This window comes from Capra hircus, chromosome 10 (genome assembly GCF_001704415.2).
Source record: "Capra hircus breed San Clemente chromosome 10, ASM170441v1, whole genome shotgun sequence".
Lineage (NCBI taxonomy): Eukaryota > Metazoa > Chordata > Mammalia > Artiodactyla > Bovidae > Capra > Capra hircus.
The window spans coordinates 48,280,103-48,307,276 of record NC_030817.1 but is presented as its reverse complement, the minus strand read 5'-3'; the positions used below and the strand labels follow the sequence as shown (position 1 = coordinate 48,307,276).

General features: G+C 37.7%; 1 protein-coding gene across 3 annotated transcripts in view; it reads left to right on the top strand.

Annotated features, from left to right (window-relative positions):
- Positions 1-27,174, top strand: part of DYX1C1 (dyslexia susceptibility 1 candidate 1) — a 68,229-nt gene that overhangs the window by 35,778 nt on the left and 5,277 nt on the right. For all 3 annotated transcript variants that reach the window (XM_005685737.3, XM_005685736.3, XM_005685738.3), the window contains exons 4-6: positions 393-624; positions 11,974-12,119; positions 13,366-13,475. In XM_005685737.3, coding sequence (XP_005685794.1) covers positions 393-624; positions 11,974-12,119; positions 13,366-13,475 — 488 coding nt within the window. The remainder of the gene's footprint in view (positions 1-392; positions 625-11,973; positions 12,120-13,365; positions 13,476-27,174) is intronic.

The following is a 27,174-nucleotide window of genomic DNA, read 5'->3' as shown; positions in this document are numbered from 1 at the left end:
CGACCCTGTGACCGCATGAACTGTAGCCTGCCAGACTCCTCTGTCCATGGAATTCTACAGGCAGGAAGACTGGAGTGGGTTGCCATTCTCTTCTCCAGGGGATCTTCCTGACCCAGAGCTCAAACCCGGGTTTTCTGTGTTGCAGGCAGATTCCTTACCATCTGGGCTACCAGGGAAACTAAGATATGTGTTCAGTGACACCCAGATTGTTGAGCATTCTACTAAATCATTTGCCTTTCCTGTTTTAATTCTTTATTCATTGCTAACTATTGCTGCAGTTTTAATGACAAGTGTTTAGAGGTGAAAGTAACTAATTATTATAATGAATTTCTTATTTTTAAAATGTTGCTTTTTACATGTTTTGAAGGATTTGGTAATTTTAATTTTTACAGATTGAAGAAGAAGAGAGGAAAAAAATAGAAGATATGAAAGAAAATGAACGGATAAAAGCAACTAAAGAATTGGAAGCCTGGAAAGAATGTCAAAGAAAAGCTGAAGAACTTAAAATAATTCAGAGAGAAGAAAAATTATATCATCAAGAAAAGCAAATGGAAGAAAAGAGAAAAAAATTAAAACATAAATGTCTTACTGGGAATTCAGCATCTAAAAATTTTGCCACAAAAGGTATGGTGATTAATAGTTTCTGGGAAAGTGAGTCATGTTAGTGAAGTATGTATGTCATTGTGTGTGTGTGTGTGTGTGTGTGTGTGTGTGTGTGTGTGTGGAGAGAGAGAGAGAGAGAGAGACAGAGAGAGAGACAGAGAGAGAGAGAGACAGAGAGAGAGAGAGAATCTGTCCACAGTATTAGGTCATTATTTTAGTATATGATGTGCTACAATACAGAGAGTAAGGTAAAAGACTTACTTCTTCCAGAAAGTAATTAAGTTTTCATAATAAAATGAGCAAAGATTCAATATTGTTTTTACTCACGTGCTTTCTTTAGACTTTTAGGCAAGTGTTATATTAATTATGTGTTTAACTCAGATACAGTAAGACTTGGAGTGAATTAGCAGTACCAGAAACATTCATTTATTTCTTTAGAGATAAGAAACTAGGAATTTCATTAAAAGGTCTTTTATTCATGTAACTCAGGAAAGCAAGTACTAATAAGCAGATTTAGTTGTAAACAGATAAGGACTCTTCTGGCTTTTGATTCTGGTATTTTCAAAAATAAGTGAGAGGACATTTTTCTTTATTCAAAACTAAAAGTTTGTTTTTATCTGATATTAGAGTATTAAACTTTGTTTTGGGTTTATTTATGTTTACAAAATGAAACATTTTGTAGTAAAATCTTACACAATAGTGACTTCATATTTCTTGGGTGATTACTGTATGTCAGGTAATTTTATTGATTGTTATCACTGATTTCTCACAATAGCACTTGGAGTAAGTGCTGTTATTCTTTTTTGCTTTATTTTGTTATTCTTATTTTAAAGGAAAAACATGTTTTGAAAGGATAAACAACTACCCAATAAGCAAACCTGTAGGATTTGAACCCAGATCTGTCTGACTCTGAAACCTGTGTTCTTTTCAAAGGCTATATGTCTTTACTACTATAACAGTGAGATCTAGCATGTTAAAAAGTCATTTATAGTGAATATTAAGCAATAGCCATTATTAAATTTATATATTTTTCATGGTTTAATATTGACATACCAGTTAACTACTATGCTATCTCCTTTAATACCATTTCAGCAAAATATTGATACAGCTAGAGAATTTGAAAACATTTCCTTCCAAATTTCAAACACTGCTAGACAAATTGATTGTTTTTAAATACTGTTGGAACCCAAACATACTTTTATTGGTATGAGATATCCTGAAGATGCTTAGAAAAAAATTCATCCATGGATATAAGGGAAATTAAACATGGTAGAGGGAAAAAATACATGTCACCTTTTTTTTAACTCTAGAAGTCTTCCCCCGCCCCCTTATTTCAGTTGTGTCATTACAGATGCCTGACAAATGTGGTTACTTTCTTCCATCTTGTTCATTCATTTAACAGATATTTTTTTACTGCATGTCTCCTCTGTGCTAGAGTTATGGAATGTACATTTATGACTAAACATATGGCCAGTGCCTTCAAGGAGCATATACTGTTGTAGATACAGGAACATATACTGTTGTAGATACAAACCAGTTAGCTGGGATTTGTATATAACCACTTAAAAAAAATTCACAAACATCTCATTGGTCAATAAAGTTAGACCTTTTGAAGCGGGAAACTTGGCCGCTCCTAAAAAAATCTAATACTACTGTTTCAATGTCACTGTTAACTGAAAATGCTCATTTGATAGCATTTTTAACTATAGGAAGCATATTGTATTATTTTCCCCAGAAACATTCTTTAGACAAGCTACTTTTGTAGTATATATAGAATACAGATGGCGTGGCAGGTACTGTAGCTTGCCTACTCACTGTGTACTCTCCTTTTCACTGATAGAATCATGACTTGGGGGTGGGGAACAGAAGAAATGTGTCCAGTTAAAAAAACTTAACTCTGGGAAATTTGACTATTGGTTGGATATTTGAAGAAATTAATGAATAATTATATTTTTTCTTTACATGTGATAATGATATTATAGTTAGATTTATAAAGTCCTCATCTTGTAGAGGTGACTACTGAAATACTTATTGATTAAAAAATACAGTGTCTGAGGTTTGCTTCAAAATAGTGTGGTATGTGAAAGTGGATAGAGGTAATGATGAGTGGTGTTGGCTATGAGTTGATAATTGAAGTCATGTTTTGAATGCATGATGGTGATTATTCTTTCCTGTCTACTTTTGTACATATTTGAAATTTTTTATTATAAGATGGAAAAAAATTAAACATCAAACAGTGAATCATTTTTCCAAGTAACTTTAAATTAGTAAAAAAAAAGAAAAAAGGAAAACAAAATTCACCTTCAGCTCCCTCAAACTCTCTTGTAGCCAAGTGACACGTGTATGTCACTTGTATATGCATGTCACTTGTATGAAAGAGGAGCGAAAAAGTTGGCTTAAAGCTCAACATTCAGAAAATGAAGATCATGGCATCTGGTCCCATTACTTCATGGGAAATAGATGGGGAAACAGTGGAAACAGTGTCAGACTTTAGTTTGGGGGGCTCCAAAATCACTGCAGATGGTGATTGTAGCCATGAAATTAAAAGATGCTTACTCCTTGGAAGAAAAGTTACGACCAACCTAGATAGTATATTCAAAAGCAGAGACATTACTTTGCCGACTAAGGTCCATCTAGTCAAGGCTATGGTTTTTCCAGTAGTCATGTATGGATGTGAGAGTTGGACTATGAAGAAGGCTGAGCGCTGAAGAATTGATGCTTTTGAACTGTGGTGTTGGAGAAGACTCTTGAGAGTCCCTTGGACTGCAAGGAGATCCAACCAGTCCATTCTGAAGATCAGCCCTGGGATTTCTTTGGAAGGAATGATGCTAAAGTTAAAACTCTAGTACTTTGGCCACCTCATGCGAAGAGTTGGCTTATTGGAAAAGACTCTGATGCTGGGAGGGATTGGGGGCAGGAGGAGAAGGGGACGACAGAGGATGAGATGGCTGGATGGCATCATGGACTCTATGGATGTGAGTCTGAGTGAGCTCCGGGAGATGGTGATGAACAGGGAGGCCTGGGGTACTGCGATTCATGGGGTCACAAAGAGTCGGACACGACTGAGTGACTGAACTGAACTGTATGTATATGTATGTCACACATACACATATATATGTATGTACCTTGACACATGTATGTCACTTGTCATACATATATATGACATGTAGCCAAGTGACACAGCTCTGACTCTTGAAATAGAAATGTGCTAATGATTTATAGAAAAGTATTACTTTTCCAAGATAAGTGTCCCCAGTTCCTTTTTGCTTGCTTCCTCTTTCCTTTTTCTACCTAAGATGAAGATCTATGCCAGGAAATGAATTAGCTATCGTCTTGAGATCATTAAGAGGTAAGTCATACATTAAGAGTGATGGAACAGGGAAGAAGGAGGAGCTTGGGACATTAAAAACATTGGAGAGCTTATAAATCATGCTGGAGTATCTTTCTTCAAACTTGTTAAGTGAGAAAAACAAACCCATGTATGATTAAACCACTTTTAATTGTGTTTGTTATTCACGTATCCTAGAGAATTTTGACTGCTGGAAATGGCTAATGGAAGACAAGGTTGATTTAGCCTTTGAAAATCATTCAGTATAGTTAACTAAACTAAAGGAAAAATGTGATTATTTCAATATTACAAAAAGGCGTTTGACAAAATCCAACACCCATTTATAATAAAAATTGCTTAAAAAATTAGGACTAGAAACTTTCTTGATCTGGTAAGGGCCTTCTACACAAAAACCTATAGCAAATATCCTATTTACTGATGAAATAATGCATATTTTGCCCCTGAGGTTGAAGAGTAAGGCAAACATGTCGCTTTTTACTGCTTCATTCAGCATTATACTGGAGGTCCCAACTGCTGCATTAAGAGAAGGGGGCACATTGGTGGTTGCCTGAGACCAGGAGCAAAAGGGAGGAATGAATTGCACAGAGCTATAGGGGGCTCTTAGAAATGATAGAAATTTTCTGTCTTGATTGTGATTTTGTGAGTATGTACATCTATCAGAACTCATTTAATATGCTTTAAAATAAGTAGTTATTGTACATGAATTATTTCTCAATAAAATTGGGAAAAATGTTTATTATTTTTAAGCACGAAAGCATCAAAGTGTATATGATTTCCTCAAATTCTTATTATTCCACAGTAGTGCTTAGGGCCAGGCATACTGAGGCCATCCCCCAAGTGGTTTCATTTGAGGGTCCTTGCCTTTATGTCTGTTTTTATAAGGGAAAGTGAAATCAATGAACATTAATTAGTTACACGACTTTGGGGACTTCCTTGTCTTGTTAGGAAGAGCTTTGTTTAAAAGGGATAAACTCTTGAAGTCAGTTACCGGTATCAGCCTGTTATATTGAACTAATTTTGCGGTGCTGAGCTATCTTATTTGCTAAGCTACTAAAAGCATTGTAGAAGGAGAGATGAGAGTTCAGAGCATGTGGATTTTTCCATTTTCAACTTCGTAGAACTAGGTACTTCTAAAGGTAGGAGCAAGCGTAAGTCTGGAGAAAATAGGGTTGGTTGAAAGTGTGTTTGCTTACCCGTTCTCCTCCCCTTCCACAGCAGACAGCTGGAGGTTTGCTTTCTGTGCAGTTGAGGACTCAATGAGATTCTGCTCTGAAAATACAGAGATTGAGTGAAAGTCTGCATTATGAAAATCTAAGTACTGATTCAAGAGATCCCTTCAAGTCCTCTACTCTTTGCCATATGCACATATGAGCCCAGTGCACCTGGGATGCAGATTGAACAGTTCCTCTACAGGGAAGCCAAACCTTGCAAAAACCTTGTCATTTTTAATGGCCCAGCCAATTCACCATGCTGAAGCTTATTCATCAACAATCTTCAGATTCATGTACACAGAACTTCCAGTCAAAATATTTATACTTAGCATTTTTAATATGAACAGATAGCCAAGAACCAAACAGAAAAATATAACTTGAAACAACTAGATATGAAACAAGTAGGAATGGAAGAAAACTTAAAAAGAACCATAATTAATGTTCTCAGAGAGATGAAAACATACTTTAACCCTTGAACAAAAACAAGAGGCTATAATAAAGAATTTTCCCAAAAAAATCCATTTGGAAATTTAAAATGTATAAAGCGTTCAGTCAGATAGTTGGAATATAGTAAATTTTCCCCAGAAAACAGAACAAAATGACAAAGAGATTTTAAAATAGAAAAGAAGGAACTTCTCTCGTGGTCCTGTGGTAAAGAATCTGTCTTGCAATGCAGGGGACACGGGTTCGATCCCTGGTTGGGGAGCTAAGATCCCACATGCTGCAGAGCAGCTAAGCCTGGGCACTGCAGCTACTGAGCCCACAAGTGCTGGAGCCTGTGTACCACCACTTGATAACCTGCACGCTGCAACTGCTGAAGCCCACCTGCTCTGGAGTCTGCACTCTGCAACTGCAGAGTCCATGCTCCAGAATGAAATCTCCCACATAACACAATGAAGATCCTGAGTGCCACAACTAACACCTGATACAGCCAAATAACAATAAACAGATAAATTAATGTAATTAAATAAAATAGAGCAGATGAAACAACTAGAATATGCATCCACATTGTCCCAACATTCAAATAATAGAAGTATTAGGAAGAGAGAAGGGAGAAACAGGAAAGGAAGTAATTTTTTTAAAAATATTTTTTAAAATTTGGACTTAACTGACTTATTATGTTTTAAGTGTACAATATAATGTTTTGATATATGTATATATTGTGAAATGATCACCACAGTAAATCTAGTAAATCTGTCCAGCACCGTATAGTTACAGTATTTTTTCTTATGCGAACTTCTAAGATTTACTCTCTTAACAACTTTCAAATATAAAGTACAGTGTATTAACTATAGTCACCAGGCTATACATTTCATTCCTAGGACTTGTTTATTTTATAACTAGAAGTTTGTACTTTTTGATCACCATCACCCATTTTGTCCACGTCCCAACCTCCATCTCTGACAGCCACCAATCTGCTCTCTGTAACTATGAGTTCCATTTTTTGTTGTCGATTCTACATGTAAGAAATAATTTAAAAATTTTTTAGTGAGGGGTTGTGGAAGGAGAAAGAAATGAGGAGTTTGGGATTAACAGATGCATACTACTATATGTAAAATACATATTCCAGTATTCTTACCTGGAGAGTCCCATGGACAGAGAAGCCTGGAGGGCTATATTCCATGGGTTTGCAAAAAGTCAGACACCACTGAAGCAATTTACCAGCAGCATTTGTTAAATAGAAAAACGGACCTGCTGTATAGCACAGGAACTGTATTCAATGTGTAGTAACCTATAATGTAAAAGAATCTGAAAAAATATATATTTGTTCCTAATGCTATTTTATTTTTCCTTAATTATTGCAGCATTTTGCAAATATCATTAGTTTATTCCAAAAAGCAGTTTTGAATGTTGTTGATTCTTTTATTGTTTGTTTTCTATTCCATTAATTCCTGTGTGTATTTTTATTTGGCTACTCCTAGTTTCTTTGAGTTTTCTCTGGTTTTTACATAATTTGTTTGCATTAATTTATGAATCTTTTAATTCATGCATATGCAGTGTAGTTTTTTTCTCTTAAATACTACATTAATACATTTATCAAGTCTTGACATCTTGTTTTTTCATTGTCATGTGGTTGCAAATATTTTGTAAGCCATCATAATTTTTTTGTTCTCCAATTATTAGGGAGAATTGTTTTAAAATTTACAAATGTATAAAAAGGCTGGACCAAAGCAGAAACAATGCTTAGTTGTGGATGTATCTGGTATTAAAAGTATAGTCTGATGCTGTAAAGAACAGTATTATATAGGAACCTGGAATATTAGGCCCATGAATCAAGGTAAATTGAAACTGGTCAAGTAGAAGGTGGCAGGAGTGAACATTGACATCTTAGGAATCAGTGAACTAAAATGGATGGGAAAGGGGAAATTTAATTCAGATGACCATTATACCTACTACTGTGGGCAAGAATCCCTTAGAAGAAATGGAGTAGTCCTCACGGTCAACAAAAAAGTCTAATATGCAATACTGGGGTGCAATCTCAAAAACAACAGAAATGATCTTGGTTTGTTTCCATGACAAACCATTCAACATCACAGTAATCCAAGTCTATGCCCCAGCCACGAATGCTGAAGAAGCTAAAGTAGAATAGTTTTTATAAAGACCTTCTAGAACTAACACCATAAAAAGATGTCCCTTTCATCATTAGGGATTGGAATGCAAAAGTAGGAAGTCAAGAAATTCATGGAGTGTAGGCAAGTGTGGCCTTGTAATACAAAATGAAGCAAGGCAAAGCTAACAGTTTTGTCAAGAAAACACACTGGTCATGGCAAACAACCTCTTCAACAACATACGAAATGACTCTATACATGGACATCCCTAGATGGTCAATACTGGAATCAGTTTGATTTTATTCTCTGCAGCCAAAGATGGAGAAGCCCTCTACACTCAGCAAAAACGAGACCTGGAGCTGACTGGCTCCAATCATGAGCTCCTGATTGTAAAATTCAGGCTTTAATTGAAGAAAGTAGGGAAAACTGCGAGGCCTTTCAGGTATGGCCTAAATCAAATCCCTTATGATTATACAGTGGCGGTGACAAATAGATGCAAGGGATTATATCTGGTAGACAGAATGCCTGAAGAATTATAGATGGAGATTCATAACACTGTGCAGGAGGCAGTGACCAAAACCTTCCCAAGAAAAATAAATGCAAGAACGCAAAGTGGTTGTCTGAGGAGGCCTTATAAATAGCTGAGAAAAGAAGAGAAGTGAAAGGCAAAGGAGAAAGGGAAAGATACACCTAACTGAATGCAGAGTTTCAAAGAATAGCAAGGAGAGATAAGAAAGCCTTCCTCAGTGATCAGTGCAAAGAAATAGAGGAAAACAATAGCAAAGACTTAGAGATCTCTTCAAAAAAATTAGAGATACCAAGGGAACATTCCATGTAAACATGGGCACAATAAAGGACAGAAATGGTACGGACCTAATAGAAGCAGAAGATATTAAGAAGAGGTAGCAAGAATACACAGAAGAACTGTACAAAAAAGATCTTCATGACCCAGATAATCATGATGGTGTGATTACTCACCTAGAGCCAGACATCCTGGAGTGTGAAGTCAAGTGGGCCTTAAGAAGCATTACTATGAACAAAGCTAGCAGAGGTGATGGAATTACAGCTGAGTTATTTCAGATCCTAAAGTATGATGCTGTGAAAGTGCTGCACCCAACATCCCAGCAAATTTGGAAAACTCAGCAGTGATCACAGGACTGGTAAAGGTCAGTTTCTATTTCAATCCCAAATAAAGGCAATGCCAAAGAATGTTCAGACTACCGTAGGTTGTGCTCATTTCACATCCTAGCAAGGTAATGCGCAAAATCCTTCAAGCTAAGCTTGAGCAGTATGTGAACTGAGAAATTCCAGATGTACAAACTGAATTTCGAAAAGGTAGAGGAACAAGAGATCGAATTGCCAGCATTCATTGGATCATAGAGCAAGGGGATTCCCGAAAAACATCTACTTCTGCTTCACTGACCACACTAAATCCTTTTACTGTGTGGATCGCAACAAACTGTGGAAAATTCTTAAAGAGATAGGAATACCAGACCACCTTACCTGCCTCCAGAGAAAACTGTATGCAGATCAAGGAGCAACTGTTAGAACCAAACGTAAAACAACTGATTTTTTTCACATTGGGAAAGGAGTATGTCAAGGCTGTATATCGTCACCCTGCTTGTTTAACTTCTATGCAGGGTACATCATGCAGAATGCTGGGCTGGATGAATCACAAGCTGAAATCAAGAGGGCTGGGAGAAATATTAATAACCTCAGATATGCAGATGGTATCACTCTAATGGCAGAAAGTGAAGAGAAACTAAAAAGCCTCTTGATGAGGGTAAAGAAGGAGAGTGAAAAAGCTGGCTTAAAACTCAGCATTCAAAAAACTAAGGTCATGGCATCTGGTCCCATCACTTCACAGTAAATAGAAGGAGGAAAATAGAAGCAGTGACAGATTTTATTTCCCTGGGCTCCCAAATCAACTGTGGATGGTGACTCTAGCCATGAATTTAAAAGATGCTTGCTCCGTGGAAGGAAAGCAATGACAAATCTAAACAGTGTATTAAAAAACAGAGATATCACTTTGCTGACAAAGGTCTATATAGTCAAAGCTATGATTTTTCCAGTAGTCATGTACTGATGTGAGAGCTGGACCATAAAGAAGGCTGAGGAGTGAAGAATTGATACTTTCGAGTTTTGGTGCTGGAGAAGACTCTTGAGAGTCCCTTGGAGAGCAAGAAAATCAAAGCAGTCAATCCTAAAGGAGATCAACCCTGAATATTCATTCACTGGAAGGACTGATGCTGAAGCTGAAGTTCCAATACTTTGGCCACCTGATGCAAAGAGCCGACTTATTGGAAAAACCCTGTGCTGGTAAAGATTGAGGGTAAGAGGAGAAGGGGGTAATAGAGGATGAGATGGTTGGATGGCATCATTGACACGTTGGACGTGAATTTGAGCAAACTGGGAGATAGTGAAGGACTGGGAAGCCTGGTATGCTGCAGTTCCTGGGTCACAAATAGTTGGACATGACTTAGTGACTCAACAACAACAGCAGGCTATCATTTTTCATTTTTCCCCTCAAGTTTTCCACTCCTGAGTTCTTAATTTTATTTTTCCATGTTCTGGTACATTTCTGCGAGTAATTTACTCGGAAAAGATGGCTAGATGGTGCATTTACTTAGTTCTTAAATATCTAGGAATGTCTCCTAGTTTCATAAATGAATAGTAGTATACTGGTTATAAAATTCTTGGACATTGTGTTAGGTAGGTTCAAGCCAATTACTGAAATAAGAGGTCCAAAGTCATAGATTGGGCCTCCCTGGTAGCTCAGTTGGTAAAGAATCTGCCTGCAATGCAGGAGACCCCGGTCCAATTTATGGGTTGGAATGATCCCCTGGAGAAAGAATAGGCTACCCACTCCAGTATTCTTGGCCTTCCCTGGAGGCTCAGATGGTAAAAATTCTGCCTGCAATGCGGGAGACCTGGGTTTGATCCCTCGATTGGGATGATCCCCTGGAGGACATGGCAACCTACTCCAGTATTCTTGCCTGGAGAATCCCCTTGGACAGAGGAGCCTGGCAGGCTGCAGTCCCTGGGATCACAAAGAGTGGACACAACCGAGCTACTAAGCACAGCACAGCACACAAAGTCATAGATCAAATAAGATGATGATGTAACGGTCATCAGTCTAGGCCTGATTGATGTCTTTGTTCCACAGGGCCTTCCAGGCTGGTGGGTTAACATCTGTTGTACCATTATTTAGCTTCCATCTCTGGGTCCAGGGTGGATAATGTAGTTGGCATTGTTTTTTAGCCAGTGGGATGGGGAAAGAAGATGTCCACTGCAAGTAGATTTACCGGTAAAATGATGATCTGTAAATTGTATACATCGCTTGTATTCACATTCCGTTGTGTCAGTTTGGCACATAACTACACCTACTCTTTAACAAAGAGGGGAGAATTGATAAGATACTGGATGATAACATTCCCAGCCAAAACCATCTATAGAAATTGTTTGTTTAAATTTTTGTTGATGTTACTTTCTAGTTTGAGTCCTTATTCTTTCTTTCCTATCCCCTTTTTCCGCCCTTTGAAATGTTAATTGAGGCCCTTTTCAGTTTTTCTTTAAAGTGGAAATTTTACATCTTAATTATATGTGTTCATTTTACATCAAAGATATAAACTCTGTCATATTTGTAGAAAATCATTTTTGATCAGTTTTGCTATTTTCATTTTTTAGTACCTTTCCTTCCTTTTACTTACATAGTTTATATTCTAACATATAGATTAATATCTTCTCTGATATTGACTGAACAATTATTATATCTAACTGCCTTTGTACAGATGTATAGCTTTTTATCATAACTCTTTGCCTGTTCCCATTAGCTTTCTCTAATAACTGAAAATCTTTTCTGTTATTACCAGGAAGCCTATAGAAGATACTGCTATAGGAGCTTATGGAAAGTGATGACTTTGCCTAGGTACCCTCCTGTAGAGTTGACATAGGTTATAAGAGTGCCGTCCTCTATAGTGAATGTAAGACACTGTGTGGTTTAATAAAGAGAACCCCAGAAAAGTAGCTGAAGTCATTGATTAAAGAACAGATAACTAGCTTCCATAATTTCAATGAGGAATTTTACATTGCTTCCTGTAGAAAATATGTTTGGATTATATGTATAGGATTTTAAAAGTAACTTGAATGGGTAAAAGTTGGGTAAAAAATGGGTAAAAGGTAAAAATGCCTTAAAAGTCTGTTTGATTGTTAACTAGGAAATAAAAGATAAATAACTTAGTTGCTAATGTTGTTTTTGAAGGGAGAAATTCAGGAAATATATTTTTTGAGAAGTTAAAGGAAGACAATATTCCTGCTCCTCGTTCTGTTGGCAGTATTAAAATCAGCTTTACTCCTCGAGTATTCCCGACAGCTCTCCGGGAATCACAAGTAGCAGAAGAGGAGGAGGTTAGTACACTTGCTGTTAAGTTACAGTGACCACAAATGAGAATACTTAATTTTTTACTTCATGTATTGAAACTGACTGGATCTGAATTTTTAAAGTATTCATTGCACTAAAGATATTACTTCATGAAAAAATTTAATATCTCTTTTTGAGAAAAATATATTTTGCAGGATCTATTTTTTTGGCTTCAGAATGCTGATGAGAAACATTGATTTAGTAGCGTTGTTGCTTATTCTAGAATATAATCTGTTGCATGTGCATTTATTTTATTACATACATCACTTTCCATAATAGATTTGTAAACTTTGGGCTATGTGTGTTGTGGTAAGAAAAGATTTATAGATTTATTACAACTATATTCTTACAATTAATTAGTAACGTCAAGACATTTGGCATTGATATCTTTCATTTATAAATTCCTGAGCTCTGGGATTTTGAATGTCATGTATTTAGTTGTATAAGCACTAAGAATTCTAAGAACTTGCTTTTATTTATTTATTTTTTACTATAAGGTATGAACTGATACCTCTAATATATAGTGATAATTTATAAATATTAACTTTTTTCTTAATATTAGCAATATATTTCTATATTTCATTATTTATAAAAGGATTTCTATAACTATAAAATTATAATCATTTAAAAAATAATCTATATATTTTTATAATGTAAAAATACATATATATTATAAAGAAAAGTAAAATAATATTCACATGAACTACCAGAAATTTGGACAAAGTTTGAACTAGAAATTGTTATATATTTGATTTTAATCAGCTAGTGAAATTTAAGAAAAAAACTTGAAAATGTATAAACGCTGGAAGTTTAAAATCACCATCATCAAATATTATATCAGTCTGCTTAGAATACTATTACAAAGTACATAGACTCGCTGGCTCTTAAGAGCAGACAATTATTTCTCACAATTCTGGAGGCTGAGAGGATATGGGGGTGGGGTGTAGAAAAGAGCATGCCCTCTAGTTTCTTTCTCCCCTTATAAGGATACTAATCCTGTCTTGGAGGCCTCATCTTCATGACCTCATCCAAACTTAATTATCGCCCAAGGGCCATAGATCCAAATACCATCACATAGGTGGTTAGGATTTCACCATACACATTTTGGAGCACACAGACATTCAGTGCATAACAAACAGTATTTCCATGTTATGTAGGAAGATGGGAAATCTAAAAGGAATGGTTAATAAAATAATACCTTTGTGTCCTTCATTAAACTCATTCTCATTTCAGTGGCTACATAAACAAGCAGAGGCACGAAGAGCAATGAATACTGATATTCCTGAACTTAGTGATTTAAAAGAAGAGGAAAAGAACCCAGAATGGTTGAAGGACAAAGGAAAGTAAGTTGTTTGCACCCTGGCCATGAGACTTGTTATAAATCTATGTATATATTAGTACTTATAACATTTTCTAGATGTCTTGACATATGTGTGAATGTGATTGTTGGGAAGAAATATGTAAGTATGCCAATTATGTAGGTAGCACCTCTGTGTTTAAAAAGTCAGATCCTATAACAATTAAATGAGATTCTTATTTTTATTTGCTTTTGTATTTAAATGTCATGGAAATGAAAAAATATAACATCTTTTAGACTGCTTATTAGTCCTTGCTAATACTTCCCTTAAAATCATGGTTCTTCAAAACTAGAATTACTTTGATTAGTCATATCAATCTCTGAAAGCTTATCAGATTAGCTTGTTGCTGTCATGACCTAGATGGGTGGGATGGAGTGGTGGGGTAGAAGGTTCAAGAGAGAGGGGATATATATATACACATATACATACACACACACATATAGTGGATTCACTTCATTGTACAGCAGAAACTAACACAACAGTATAAAGCAATTATCCTCTAATAAAAGATTATCAAATCCATCTATAAATTATCATTTTATGTCTAGACAATCTTTTTATTTATTTATATGTAACTAAATTTTAGACAATTATCAAAAATAATGAATTCTGGTACATTCTGTGGCAATTTGAGTTCATATTTTGAGGCAATTGTAGATATTATTTATTATATCTTATTTTGTATGTTTGTATTATTTTTCTGTTGCTGCCATAACAAACTGCCACCGACTTATTGGCTTAAAACAATACTAATCTATTATCTTATAGTTCTGGAGGCCAGGAGTCTAAAATGGGTTTTACTAGGCTAATAATCAAGTATCAAGTGCAATCCTTTTGGAGACTGTAGGAGAGAATCTATTTCCTTGGGTTTTCCAACCTTGAGACCACCCGCATTCCTTGGCTTATGGCCCCAAACCAGCAGTTGCATTACTGTAGCCTTTGCTTCCATAGTCACATCTCCTTTTCTGACTCTGGCTCCCCTGCTTCCCTCTTTCATTTATAAACACCCTTGTATTTATAATCCAGGGTACTCTCCTACATTAAAATTCTTAATCACATCTGCAAGGTTCTTTCTAACTAGCCATTTTAGGTATTCACAGGTTTTGGGGAGTTAGGATGTGGCTATCTGTGTTTTCCTAGTCTCATCTGTTCTCTGTTCTTTCCTGGTCTTTTCTCTTATCTAAAACACCACCAGAGATTGATCTGTGGAGTTGAGCTGGAGTTGACAGTTTTTCTAAACAGAACCCTGAGGCTCACAGGTTTGTTCCTCTTACTCCCAAGAGTAATCCCTTCTCCTCTTTTTCTTCTTTCTTCTCTCCCTTCCTCTCAATCTTTTGAACCATTAAATAAATATCTGTTGATTATTTATGGTTTGTCAGGCTGTAGGGTAGGCTCTGAACTTCAGAAATAGGGAGAGAGACATATACAAATACTAAAACACTGTATGGAAAGTGCAATACTTAGAAAGCACATGATAAAATGAAAGTACACAAGAGGGGCGCTTAACCTTAAAAGAAGGAAGGTAGTTTCAGGAAGAGCTTCCTAAAGAATATAGCACCTGAGTTCCTCTTAAAGATAGGTAGGAGTTTCAGGAGGAAGGGAGAGAAAGGTGTTCATTTTAGGCAGAGGATACAGTGTGAGCAAAAGTTCAGAGACAAGAATAGTGTGACATACAGGCCAGGAACTATGGGTAGCTTACTTTTTGATAAAACATAAATTTGAAGCTAAGAATAATAACACATGAACCTAGAAAAATAGGCAATGGCCTTGTATTATTCTTAAATTTTATTCTGTAAGGTGGAGGAAAATGTGTTCCAATAACTAAGGTGGAGGTCTTGAACAATAACATTGTTGTAGAGGGGGGAAGACAAGGGCAATGTGAGAAATATTCAGGAGGTAAAATAGGGAGAACTTCTGAGTGACTGTTGAAGAGTAGAGGAGTAGTTGTGAACATCTTCTGGGTTTCTAGTTTAAAGGATTGATTATATGCCACCAACTGAATTAGAGAACACTAAAAGAGGGCCAGTTAGGAGGGAATGTAGGTAAGGTCAGTTTTGAATATGTTGAGTTAGAGATGCCTTTTGGTCAAGCTGACAGTGTCCAGCAAGTTTGAAACCCAGAGGACAGTCCAGCCCTGTGTTATCGATTTGGAGGTCATCAGCATTTATGCAGCAGTTGATTTATAAGAGTAGGTGTGGTATCTAAAAATAGGGTATAAAGGGGAGTAGTGGCCTAAGGCTAGAACCCTGTGATCCATCAGTATTTGAAGATCTGGTAAAATAAAGTAGTACACAGAAATACTCCCAGAAGCCGACGGAATAGAAACTTTTAAGAGTTTTTTTTGTCTTGTTCTTCTCTAAAAGTTCTCCAGACAACAATACTGGAGTGGTTCATCATTCCCTTCTCCAGGGGATCTTCCCAACCCAGGGATAGAACCGGTCTCCTGCATTGCAGGCAGATTCTTTACCATCTGAGCCACCAGGGAAGCAAGCCCTCTTTACAAATAGAAAAGATTCAAAAAGATGTGCAGATGAGACAAAAGAAGTGGTTGAAATGTCCTCAAGAAGAGTGGGGAAAAACTCAGTCAAGGCTGATGGTGAATGGATTATCTTGATTTTGTTATTCTTTTTCCTTTCGTTAAAAGTTGTGTTCATTTTTACACTTTATAATAAAGATATACCTTTTGAAAAAAATTTACACTGCACATCAAATGAAAGTTCCCCTTGATTTTTACCGTCTGCTGGCCTTCTGCCTTCCTGGCCCCTCAGATATATCCAGTCTAAATATTTCTTTAATTGCATTTGCTTGTCTTTAAGCTGTCATTGTCATAATCACAGTTATTACATTCATAGCTTGTGATAGGTTACCAGAGCTTTGCACATACAATTTCATTAAATCTTTACTACTGTAGTTAGCTAGGAACCACTGCTTTTGCACTCATTTAACAAATGTTTATTGTAAAGCTAGCAGCTTTACACAGACTGGCTCTTTTAATTCCTTTAACAGTATAGCTAGTTGTATATTATTATCTTTACCCCAAATTTCTAAAATATAGAAAAAGGGCTAGAGAGGTTGAGAAATTTGGCTGAAGTGGTGGTTTATAAATACAACCAGGATTCAGTCCCACGTCAGTATGATTACAAAGCTTTTGTTCCAGAGAGTGTTGTATAACTCTCACAGATGAATAAAATTCTTGTTGTCCTTTTGTTCTGGTTGTTTAGCCTTAGTGGAGACAGCCCAAGTGGTGTGGCTATGAATTGCTCTTCCTTGAGGCCTGAGAGTGCTGAAGTGCACATAGCTGAATGTGCTCTCCTATTGGATTGGTTACTGAGGTCTAGAAAATACTGGAAGATTAAGTTGTAATAGAGATAGAATGGGAAAGACTAGAGATCTCTTCAAGAAAATGAGAGATACCAAAGGAACTTTTCATGCAGAGATGGGCACAATAAAGGACAAAAATGGTATGGACCTAACAGAAGCAGAAGATACTAAGAAGAGGTGGCAAGAATACATAGAACTATACAAAAGAGATCATGACCCAGATAATCACAATGGTGTGATCACTCACCTAGAGCCAGATATCCTGGAGTGTGAAGTCAAGTGGGCCTTAGGAAGCACTACTATGAACAAAGCTAGTGGAGGTAATAGAATTCCAGTTGAGCTATTTCAAATCCTAAAAGATGATGCTGTGAAAATGCTGCACTCAATATGCCAGCAAATTTGGAAAACTCAGCAGTGGCCACAGGGCTGGAAAAGGTCAGTTTTCATTCTAATACCAAAGAAAGGCAATGCCAAAGAATGCTGAAACTACCACACAATTACACTCATCTCACATGCTAGCAAACTAATGCTCAAAATTCTCCATGCCAGGCTCCAACAGTACATGAACTATGAACTTCCAGATGTTCCAGCTCAATTTAGAAAAGGCAGAGGAACCACAGATCAAATTGCCAACATCCATTGGATCATCAAAAAAGGAAAAGAGTTCCAGAAAAACAGCTACTTCTGCTTTATTGACTATGCCAGAGCCTTTGACTGTGTGGATCACAATAAACTGTGGAAAATTCTTAAAGAGATAGGAATACCAGACTACCTGATCTGTCTCCTGAGAAATCTGTATGCAGGTCAAGAAGCAAGAGTTAGAACTGGACATGGAACAACAGACTGGTTCCAAATCGGGAAAGGAGTACATCAAGGCTGTATATTGTCACCCTACTTATTTAACTTATATGAAGAGAAATGCTGGACTGGATGAAGCACAAGGTGGAATCAAGATTGCTGGGAGAAATATCAATAACCTCTGATATGCAGATGACACCACCCTTACGGCAGAAAGTAAAGAAACTAAAGAGCCTCTTGATGAAACTGAAAGAGGAGAGTGAAAAAGTTGGCTTAAGCTCAGCATTCAGAAAACTAAGGATCGTGGCATCTGGTCCCATCACTTCATGGCAAATAGATGGAGAAACAGTGGAAACAATGTCAGGCTTTATTGTTTTGGGCTTCAAAAATCACTGCAGATGGTGACTGCAGCCATGAAATTAAAAGACACTTACTCCTTGGAAGAAAAGTTATGACCAACCTAGACAGCATATTAAAAAGTGGAGACAGTACTTTGCCAACAAAGGTCTGTCTAGTCAGAGCTGTGGTTTTTCCAGTAGTCGTGCATGGATGTGAGAGTTGGAATATAAAGAAAGCTGATTGCCAAAGAATTGATGCTTTTGAACTGTGGTGTTGGGGAAGACTCTTGAGAGTCCCTTAGACTGTACCAGTCCATCCTAAAGGGAATCAGTCTTGAATATTCATTGGAAGGACTGATGCTAGAGCTGAAACTCCAATACTTTGGCCACCTGCTGTGAAGATCTGACTGATTTGAAAAGACCCTGATGTTGGGAAAGATTGAAGGCAAGAGGAGAAGGAGACGACAGAGGATGAGCTGGTTGGATGGCATCACTGACTCAGTGGACATGAGTTTGAGTAAACTCCGGGAGTTGGTGATGGACAGGGAAGCCTGGCGTGCTGCAATTTATGGGGTCGCAAAGAGTCGGACAGGACTGAGCGACTAAACTGAACTGAACTGATTTTCTGAGGTGGAAGGAAAGAAAGTGAAGACAAACGTGAAACTAGATAAGTTTCTGACAAAAATTGCTTAGTGGGCACTATTGAGGTCTCTACTAGGTTAGAGAGCATGAATTCACGGAGATGTTATTCAGGACAGCTATATGATTTATCTTCTAAATAGTGTTTAGTGTTTCAGATTTAAGAGTAGATCATTGAGCCAAGATTGGAATTTTGATGGACAAGTACAACAGAAGACTAGTAGTACAAAGGACCAGATTGGAAAAATAGCTTAGATATCTAGCTATGATGTCTAGGCTGGGGGACTTCCCAGGCAATCCAGTGGTTAAGACTCTGCGCTTCCAATGCACGAGGCCTGGGTTTGATCCCTGGCCAGGAACTAAGATCCCACATGCTGTGCGGCATGGCCAAAAAAATAAAAAATAATCTATTTTTAAAAAATAGAAATCTAGGCTGGGTTAGAAAGGAAGAGGTGCCATAGTGACCCAGTGGACTAAGGAAAATGGAGCAGTTAGTTAAGACATTAGAGGACACTATAAGGTTGAAGATTGATGAGGGGATAGTTTGCAGGATAGAAAGTTCTAGTCAGTGACTGGGATTCCAGAGTTTGATATCACTGAAGTAGTGCAGATCAGGTGATGACAAGTCCAGGAGGTGGTCCTGGAGTGGGTAGCAAAAGAGAAGGAAAGGTCATTTGAGTTAAGGTTGTTACTGTTTACCCAGTGAGTTGTGTCTGACTGCAATCCCATGGACTGCAGCATGCCAGGCTCCTCTGTCTTCCATCTCCCAGAGTTTGCTCAAATTCATGTCATTGAACTGGTGATGCTATCCAACCATCTCATCCTCTGTCATCCCTTCTTCTCTTACCCTCAGTCTTTCCTAGCATCAGGGTCTTTTCCAGTGAGTCAGCTCTTCACATCAGGTAGCCCAAGTATTGGAACTCCAGCTTCAGCAGAAGTTCTTCCAATGAATACTCAGGGTTGATCTCCTTTAGCATTGACTGATTTGATCTCCCTGGAGCCCAAGGGACTATAAAGAGTCTTCTCCAGCACCACACTTCAAAGCATCGATTCTTCAGTAATCAGCCTTCTTTATGGCACAACTCTCACATCGGTACATGACTACCAGAAAAACCATAACTTTGACTAGATGGACCTTTGTTGGCAAGGTAATGTCTCTGCTGTTTAATATGCTGTCTAGGTTTGTCACAGCTTTCCTTCCTTTTGTCCTTTCCTTAAAAGGAGCAAGCATCTTTTAATTTCATGGATGCAATAATTGTCCACAGTGATTTTGGAGCCCGAGAAAATAAAGTCAGTCACTGTTTTCCTTTTTTTCCCCTTCTATTTGCTGTGAAGTGATAGAACTTGTACATCTGGAATTCCTTGGTTCATATCCTGCTGAAGCCTAGCTTGAAGGATTTTGAGCATTACCTTGCTAGGATATGAAATGAGTGCAACTGTATGGTAGTTTGAACATTCTTTGGCATTGCCCTTCTTTGAGATTGAAATGAAAACTGACCTTTTCCAGTCTTGTAGCCACTGCTGAGTTTCCAAATTTGCTGGCATATTGAGTGCAGCACTTTCACAGCATCATCTTTTAGGATTTGAAATAGCTCAGCAGGATTTCCATCACCTCCACTAGCTTTGTTCATAGTAATGCTTCCTACGGTGCACTTGACTTTATACTCCAGGATGTCTGGCTCTATCTAGGTGAGTGACCAGACCACACCATTGTGGTTACCTGGGTCATTAAGATCTTTTTTGTATATTTATTGTGTATTCTTGCCACCTTGAGTTAAGGAGTCCCAGGTATTTCAAGGCTAAACTGATAAGTGGGTCATATACCTAAACTTTAGAATCCTCTGGAATTATGGCATGAATTGGGTTGGAAACAGATGCTGGGAGCCAGGTATCAAAGACTTCAATGAATAAGAGAAGAATGATTTTTAAAAGCCAGTTAGATGACAGTGGCCAGAGGTTATAGGGTAAAGATGTCAGAGTCCTGATGATTTTTTTTTTCATTAAGGGAGAATTATAGCTTGGAACTTGGGAGAAGGAATCTGGAGAATGCCTGTGGTCCTAGCCCCTCCCATGATGTGGGGAGGGAATCCTCCATAGAGAAGGTGGTAGAGATAGCTCTGCCCTCCAGGCAGAGCCAAATGTACTTTAAGAAGCATTGTGTGGAAAAATTGAGGATTAAGAAACGATGGCGGTGGGAGTTGGAGTCAGTTATGCTCGAGTCACGAGTAAGAAAGTGTAAAGGAATAGAGGGGATGACAACAGGAAAAACCAGCAAATGTGAACTTTCATGTGAGGGCTAGAAGCAGCTGCTTTTTGATCAGTGCCCGAAGATGACAGGTTGTTGGACATAGTTAGAAAGTCATTTGGCACAATGTGTTTGGTGCTGGGCCTGGCTAAATGGTTCTAGACAGTGTTTAGTCTGGTTTTATTTCTCTTTTTATAGATAAATTTATTTACGTATTTATGTTTTGGCTATGCTGGGTCTCCACTGCTGCATGGGCTTTCTCTAGTTGCAGTGAGTGGGGGCTACTCTCTAGTTGCAGAGTGCAGGTTACTCTCTAGTTGTGATATTCAGGCTTCTCATAGCGGTGGCATCTCTTGCTGTGGAGTGTGAGCTCTAGGGCACGTGGGCTCCAGTAGTGCAGCTCACGGGCTCTAGAACACGGGCTCAGTAGTGGTGACATAGGATTAGTTGCTCCACAGCATGTGGGATCTTCCCAGATAAGGGATCAAACCTGTGTCTCCTTCATTGGCAGGAGGATTCTTTACTACTGAGCCACCAGGTAAGCCCTGGTTTTATTTCTGATATACCAGTGATGGGATTTTGATTTGAATGGAAAGGACAGGTAAGATCATTGAGCTAGTGTTGGAATTTTGCTCACAGGTACAGCAAAAGAAGTGTGTGTGCATATGACAACTGGCAGAAGCATTGAACTGGTATCAACCTAGTGCAAAAAGTGTACCTGATTGTAGTGAAATGTGACTGGTAAATTACAGTCACCTTAGTCTCTGTTGGTTTTTTGTACCAGTTAGGATGTAGGTAAAGATGGCCAAGTCCCAAAGGAAGCATTATTATGAACAAAGCTAGTAGAGGTGATGGAATTCCAGCTGAGCTATTTAAAATCCTAAAAGATGATGCTGTAAAGTGCTGCCTACAGTTAGGTACAAAGAGTAGCAAAATAGAGTTAAAAATGAGGAGAGATGGAAGAAAACTTACTAACTAGTGACATCCAGAGAAACAAAGTACAGCTAATCATAGCGCCACGTATGAACAGATAAAAGGAAAGGTAGTAATTATTAGAGAGAAATGTATCCTCTTTAGCCATGTAACACAGTACAGAATATAGAAACAGACGTAATAGACACCGTTCAGAAGCAGTGTTGTATTTAAGACAAAGGATGAAATGCGTTCATCTCCAGAGGCTTTGTTTCATGTTAGCCTTCTATATTTACACAGGCATAAACAGTCCAACTGTCCTTTATTGTGTTTAAACTTACGGGACACTTGTTCACAGAAGGGTAGAAGTGGACAAGCCTTCCAAAAGAACAGTCATTTGAGAAAACTCTTCACGGGATTGTATCTACTCAAAAGAGACTCTTTTGAGTCTACTCTTTCTCAAAAGACAAAAAGCCATAGAATGTTTTCATTTTTCTCTACCTAGTCTTTTACTGCCAATCTTTAGTTTTAAATGCCAAATCTACATTTCAGGAAAATAAATCAACTAAGGTAATTTTATTTGTTCATGAAAACATTTTACCTTTTGCAATTAACATTGTACCAGATAGCTTTTTACTGAGAACTTTTCACATAAAACAGTCTCTGTGCTCTAATTTAGATGTTCACATGGCGTATTGTTATTTAACAGCCTTACATGACTCAGAATCTGTGAAGAACTACCCTTCCAGACACTTTTAGTCATGTAAGGTTAGCTCGATCGTTGTTTTATCCCACCTGTGTTCCTCTGTACTTGAGTTTCAGCATGAGTTTTTTTGGACTGTCTTAACCACAGACTGAAAGTTTCTTCTTCTCATGACATAGGACTACTTGAATCCCATTTGCATACCTCACTCTGTGCAGCAAATTATAATGTTAGATAGGAGGAAACTAACTATATGTAATTCTGCAATCTAGCAGCACCCAGCAGCATATTATTGTCATGACATAAAATTACCTATACTAGTTTTAGTGTCTGAATTTTCTTTTTTCTTTCTCTTGGCCTAAGTGCCAGCATTAATAACCTGCCTAATCCTCCAGTTTTATGACTGAGGCTGCAATTTGCTTTTACTTTTTCTCTTGCCACCCAGGTTAATTCTGCTTCTGAACCCCAGGATTGTGTGTAGGAACCTGCCATTTGCTCACTGACTTGCCTAGTGCCAACTTGTGCCAGTCTGAATCCCTGTTTGCTTGCCATTTGTGAGTTTTCTGTAGCTGGACTCTGTCTGCCTGTCTGGATGTCCTTTTACGTCATGTTGAACTTTTTGATGCCGATTGTTAACCGCCTGTTACGAACTTCTCCCAACACAGGATATGGTTCTGCTTGCCAGATTGAATTTCTTTCTGGTACTTTGGTTTGGATCCATGCCCTGGCAAGAACTGTGAAGAATTAGCTTACCACAGTTTCACAGATGCTGGCAGAAGTCAGGAGACTCTTGAGTCAAACACGAAGGACTTTACTATTCAAGGCTTGTCACATAGTATAACCTTCATCTGAAATCCCATAGGGCCAGTGCAGAAGTGGACCCAGGTGGATGCTGTACACAAAGTAGGTTTGTACCAGAGCTGAGAAGGCCAAGCTTAAGGAACGCAAATTTTTACAAGAGTATTATAAGCAAACCTGTCCAATTTTTGCCTCACAGGGTGATAATATCTTTATTATACTGAACAGCAAACAAATCTATTATTTGCCTCAGAGAGAGACCATGTCTCTGTCATCCAAGGATGTCCACTATACAAACATCTATGAAAAGATAGTCCCAAGCAAAAGCCCTCGGTGCATCTGTTGACATATGACATGCAGGAGCATGGAAGACCCGTGGAGAACTGTCTCCCAGGATCCTCTTGGATCTGCCTGCTTTCAGATCAGATCTGCCAAACCTGCCTTGCTCTGCTGCATTTTTTCCAAGTCTGTCTGTTTATAGAGATACGACAGTTTTCTTACACTGTCTTTTGTCTGACTTGAAGTTTAGAATCCATATTCTAAAATAACTTCTTTGACATAATTATGATTTTGTTTGTTGATTGATTGTATGCATTTTACAACCCAGAATATTCAGTTGCAGGGCAGTCACCATTATGGCCTAACTTGTCATTTTATTTAGTTGTACAGCATCCTTTTCCTCTTTACATCCTGAGTGCTAAATTGTACTGGTTGATGTTCTTTCACTAAGGTGTAGTAATACTCAGTTTTAGAAGCTCTTGAAATACCAAGAATGTTTTCTACCCACATAAAATGTTGAAAGAAACATTTCATCAAAATCTTTTGAGGAGTAGGTGCTGTTAGAGTTCTTCCTGTCTTCTGTTGGAATATGTGTTACTCCTGGCCTCCACTGCTGTTTCTAAGCCCCACTGCTTTTGATTTCTCTTGAACTTCTTTTTCTGTCTCTTTCTTTACTTCTCTCCAAATTGCTTCTTTCTAATCACTTCTGCTTGTTATGGCTGCTCTTATGTTCAACTGTTGCTCAAAATGTTTGGCCTTTCTGGCTATTGCCAATCATGATGTTTCTTTGCAGTGGAAACCAATCAATCTTTGTAAAAATGACGGTAGTGTTTGCAGTTGTCCACATCTCTTCTGTTTTTCTGTACAGGCAGTACCATAAGGACTCAGTATGTTTTCAGTGAGTATTTTTGCATAATTCTTTTCACTGTCATTGCTTTATTTGGAGCCATCAGGCGGGACTTACTGGTTACTAGCTTTTGTGTTTAAATTTGTTGTTCACATGGTACTGCCCCTAAGACTGAGGTTTATTTTTTTCCCCCTTTCCTTTTGAAATTCAGCTATTTCTGAGTTCAGGAAAAATTCTGAAAGTCATAAGGCAAATTATACTTTGTTGAATGTTTGTACTGGTGTTAAACTTTTAGGAATATAATGTTCATTGCATTTATAGTTTAATATATATGCAAACATAGAAAATGTTTAATATTTCATATTTCTCCCTATTAAACCTCCTACAGTGGTTCTTTTTAAAAAATTTTTATTGGCATACAGATGTTTAGAGTGTTGTGTTAGTTTGAGATGTACAGCAAAGTGAATCAGTTATACATACACATATATCCGCTCTTTTTTAGATTCTTTCCCCATATAGGTCATTACAGAGTATTGAGTAGAGTTCCTTGTGCTGTACAGTAGGTTCTTATTGTCACGCGAGTGTATGTTCCTCGATTCTTTGTCTCGTCACAACAAAGATTTGGAGTGACGGACATTAAAGCCCCCTCGGCGTGTCACAGCTCTCGGGTCTTGGATAGACCGTGTTATAGCTCTCAGGTCTCAAATGGACCGTGTTATAGCTCTTAGACAAATCAGTGTTACAGCTCTATTTTATTTAGAAGATAGCAGGAAAATCCATCTTCGAGGCGTGAGGGCACCTTGATCTAAAGACACGACGAGAAGAGCGCCCCAGCGCGCGCGCGCGCAAGAGAGAGAGAGAGAGAGAGAGAGAGAGAGAGAGAGAGAGAGAGAGGAGAGAGTGAGCTAGCTTTGGCTCCTCTATTTATATGTTTATCTCTCCCTGGGCCTGTCCCTGTGTAAATTGGGCCAGCCAGGAGTGTTGTTTGTTTTACCTGAGGTCCTCACTCCGACCTTCTTTTGTTTCATTTTCCTGGGCTTTCCCTTCCTTGTCAGTAGCCACTGCCATTTTGGACTCCTTTTCCCTGTTCTACCTACCTAACATTATTATCTTTTTTATATAGTAGTATGTAGATACAAGCTCATGAACAGTTTTCTCAAACTATTGCTCTTTTGGAAGGCTTGTCCACCTCAACCCTTCTGTGAACAACTGTTCCATGAGTTTAAACACAGTGAAGGACAGTTGGACTGTTTGCATTTGTGTAAATATAGAAGCTAGCATGAAACAAAGCCTCTGGAGATGAATGCATTTCATCCCTTGGCTTTAATTCAACAGAGTTTTATTTTGGGGAGATAAAAACATTCTAGATATGGGTAGTGGTGATGTTATATGAAAGTGTGTAAAGTGTTTCTGTGTTTAATGCCACTAAACTGTACACTTCAAAATGGTTAAAATGGTAAGCTTTACAATTAAATGTTAATTAATTTAAAAAGAAGGTTTGTAGTGGACACAATAGATTATCTAGCCAATGTTTATTGTCTCCTTTTATCCTTGCGGGCAAAGTCTCTATTTTCTTTACGCGTGTAGACCTTGTCTATGTGACTTAGGGTCACATAGATAGGAATAAATTCTGGATTGACTGCAGCATATCAAGATTATTGTCATTACACTGCTGGTGTATGTATTATATATATATATATGTACACACAGTAATGTTTTATTACAGTATTGTTTATAAAAGCTGAATATTGGGAAACAAGACATGTGAGTGTCCATCAGTAGCAGCAGACTGGTTTTAGAAATCCTTGCACAAATGAGGGAACCTCTGTGAAGATCTCTGTAAAAATAGTATATTTCTGTATTTGTTAACATGGAAAGGTGGTCATATTGTTGAATTATTTAAAGACGTTTCCAAAGAGCAGTGTATAGAACTGAGCAGTGAAACTGGAGAAAGAGAATGGGTGGAAGGACTGAGAACGAGAGAAACTGGTAGGTTTTTTAAGGCAAAATACTTTTTAAGGCTCGGTGTTTTTGATCCATGAGATTTGGGAAAGGTGGTAAACTGGGAGATTTCTGGCAAGGTTTTCTTGATCTCAAGAAGCGTATACCAGAAGATACTGTCTTATTTTCTTTTAATGAATATCGTGCCTGAGTGTGGCACCTTGAACCATGCATGAGGAAAACCAGCCCCAAGATGAAGCAGGAACCTGAGGCCTTGATAAGACCCATGTGCTACTGATTACGTGGGGTATGGAGCCTTTCCCTCTAAGCTGGTTTAATGTGAAGTGATCTGTTTCCTTCCTTGTTTAAACCAGTTTGAGTTGAGATTCTGTTACTTGTGGTCAGAAGCATCCTAGCTGATATGAGACATTTCAGAAATGTAGACTGTTGCCAAGAATTAGCTTTTCTAGTTTGTACAGGTTATTTTAAACCTGAGTCAGACTTAGGTTAGATGTCGGTGTGGTGTCCTTTTACCTTTTATTCATGATTTTCAGGGTGCTTTTATGGGTCTGCTTTTGAAGTCATTGTGTTTAATGTTCTAAAATTGTGAAGTGTATAGTACGGTTGCCTGGAAATGACTACTAAATGTTGTTTATATGGCACTTTTATATTTGGCAAAGACTTTCTATTTTCCTTATGTTTATGTATTTTTCAAAATACTAAAAATTGTACATGAAAAACAGAAAAGAAATTACTTTTTAAATAAATCCTGTAACTATGTGTATGTCTTTATTTGAAGAGAATTTTGGGAGATTTGAACTGAATTTATTAGAGTTCATTTATTTATTTATTAGAATGCTTTC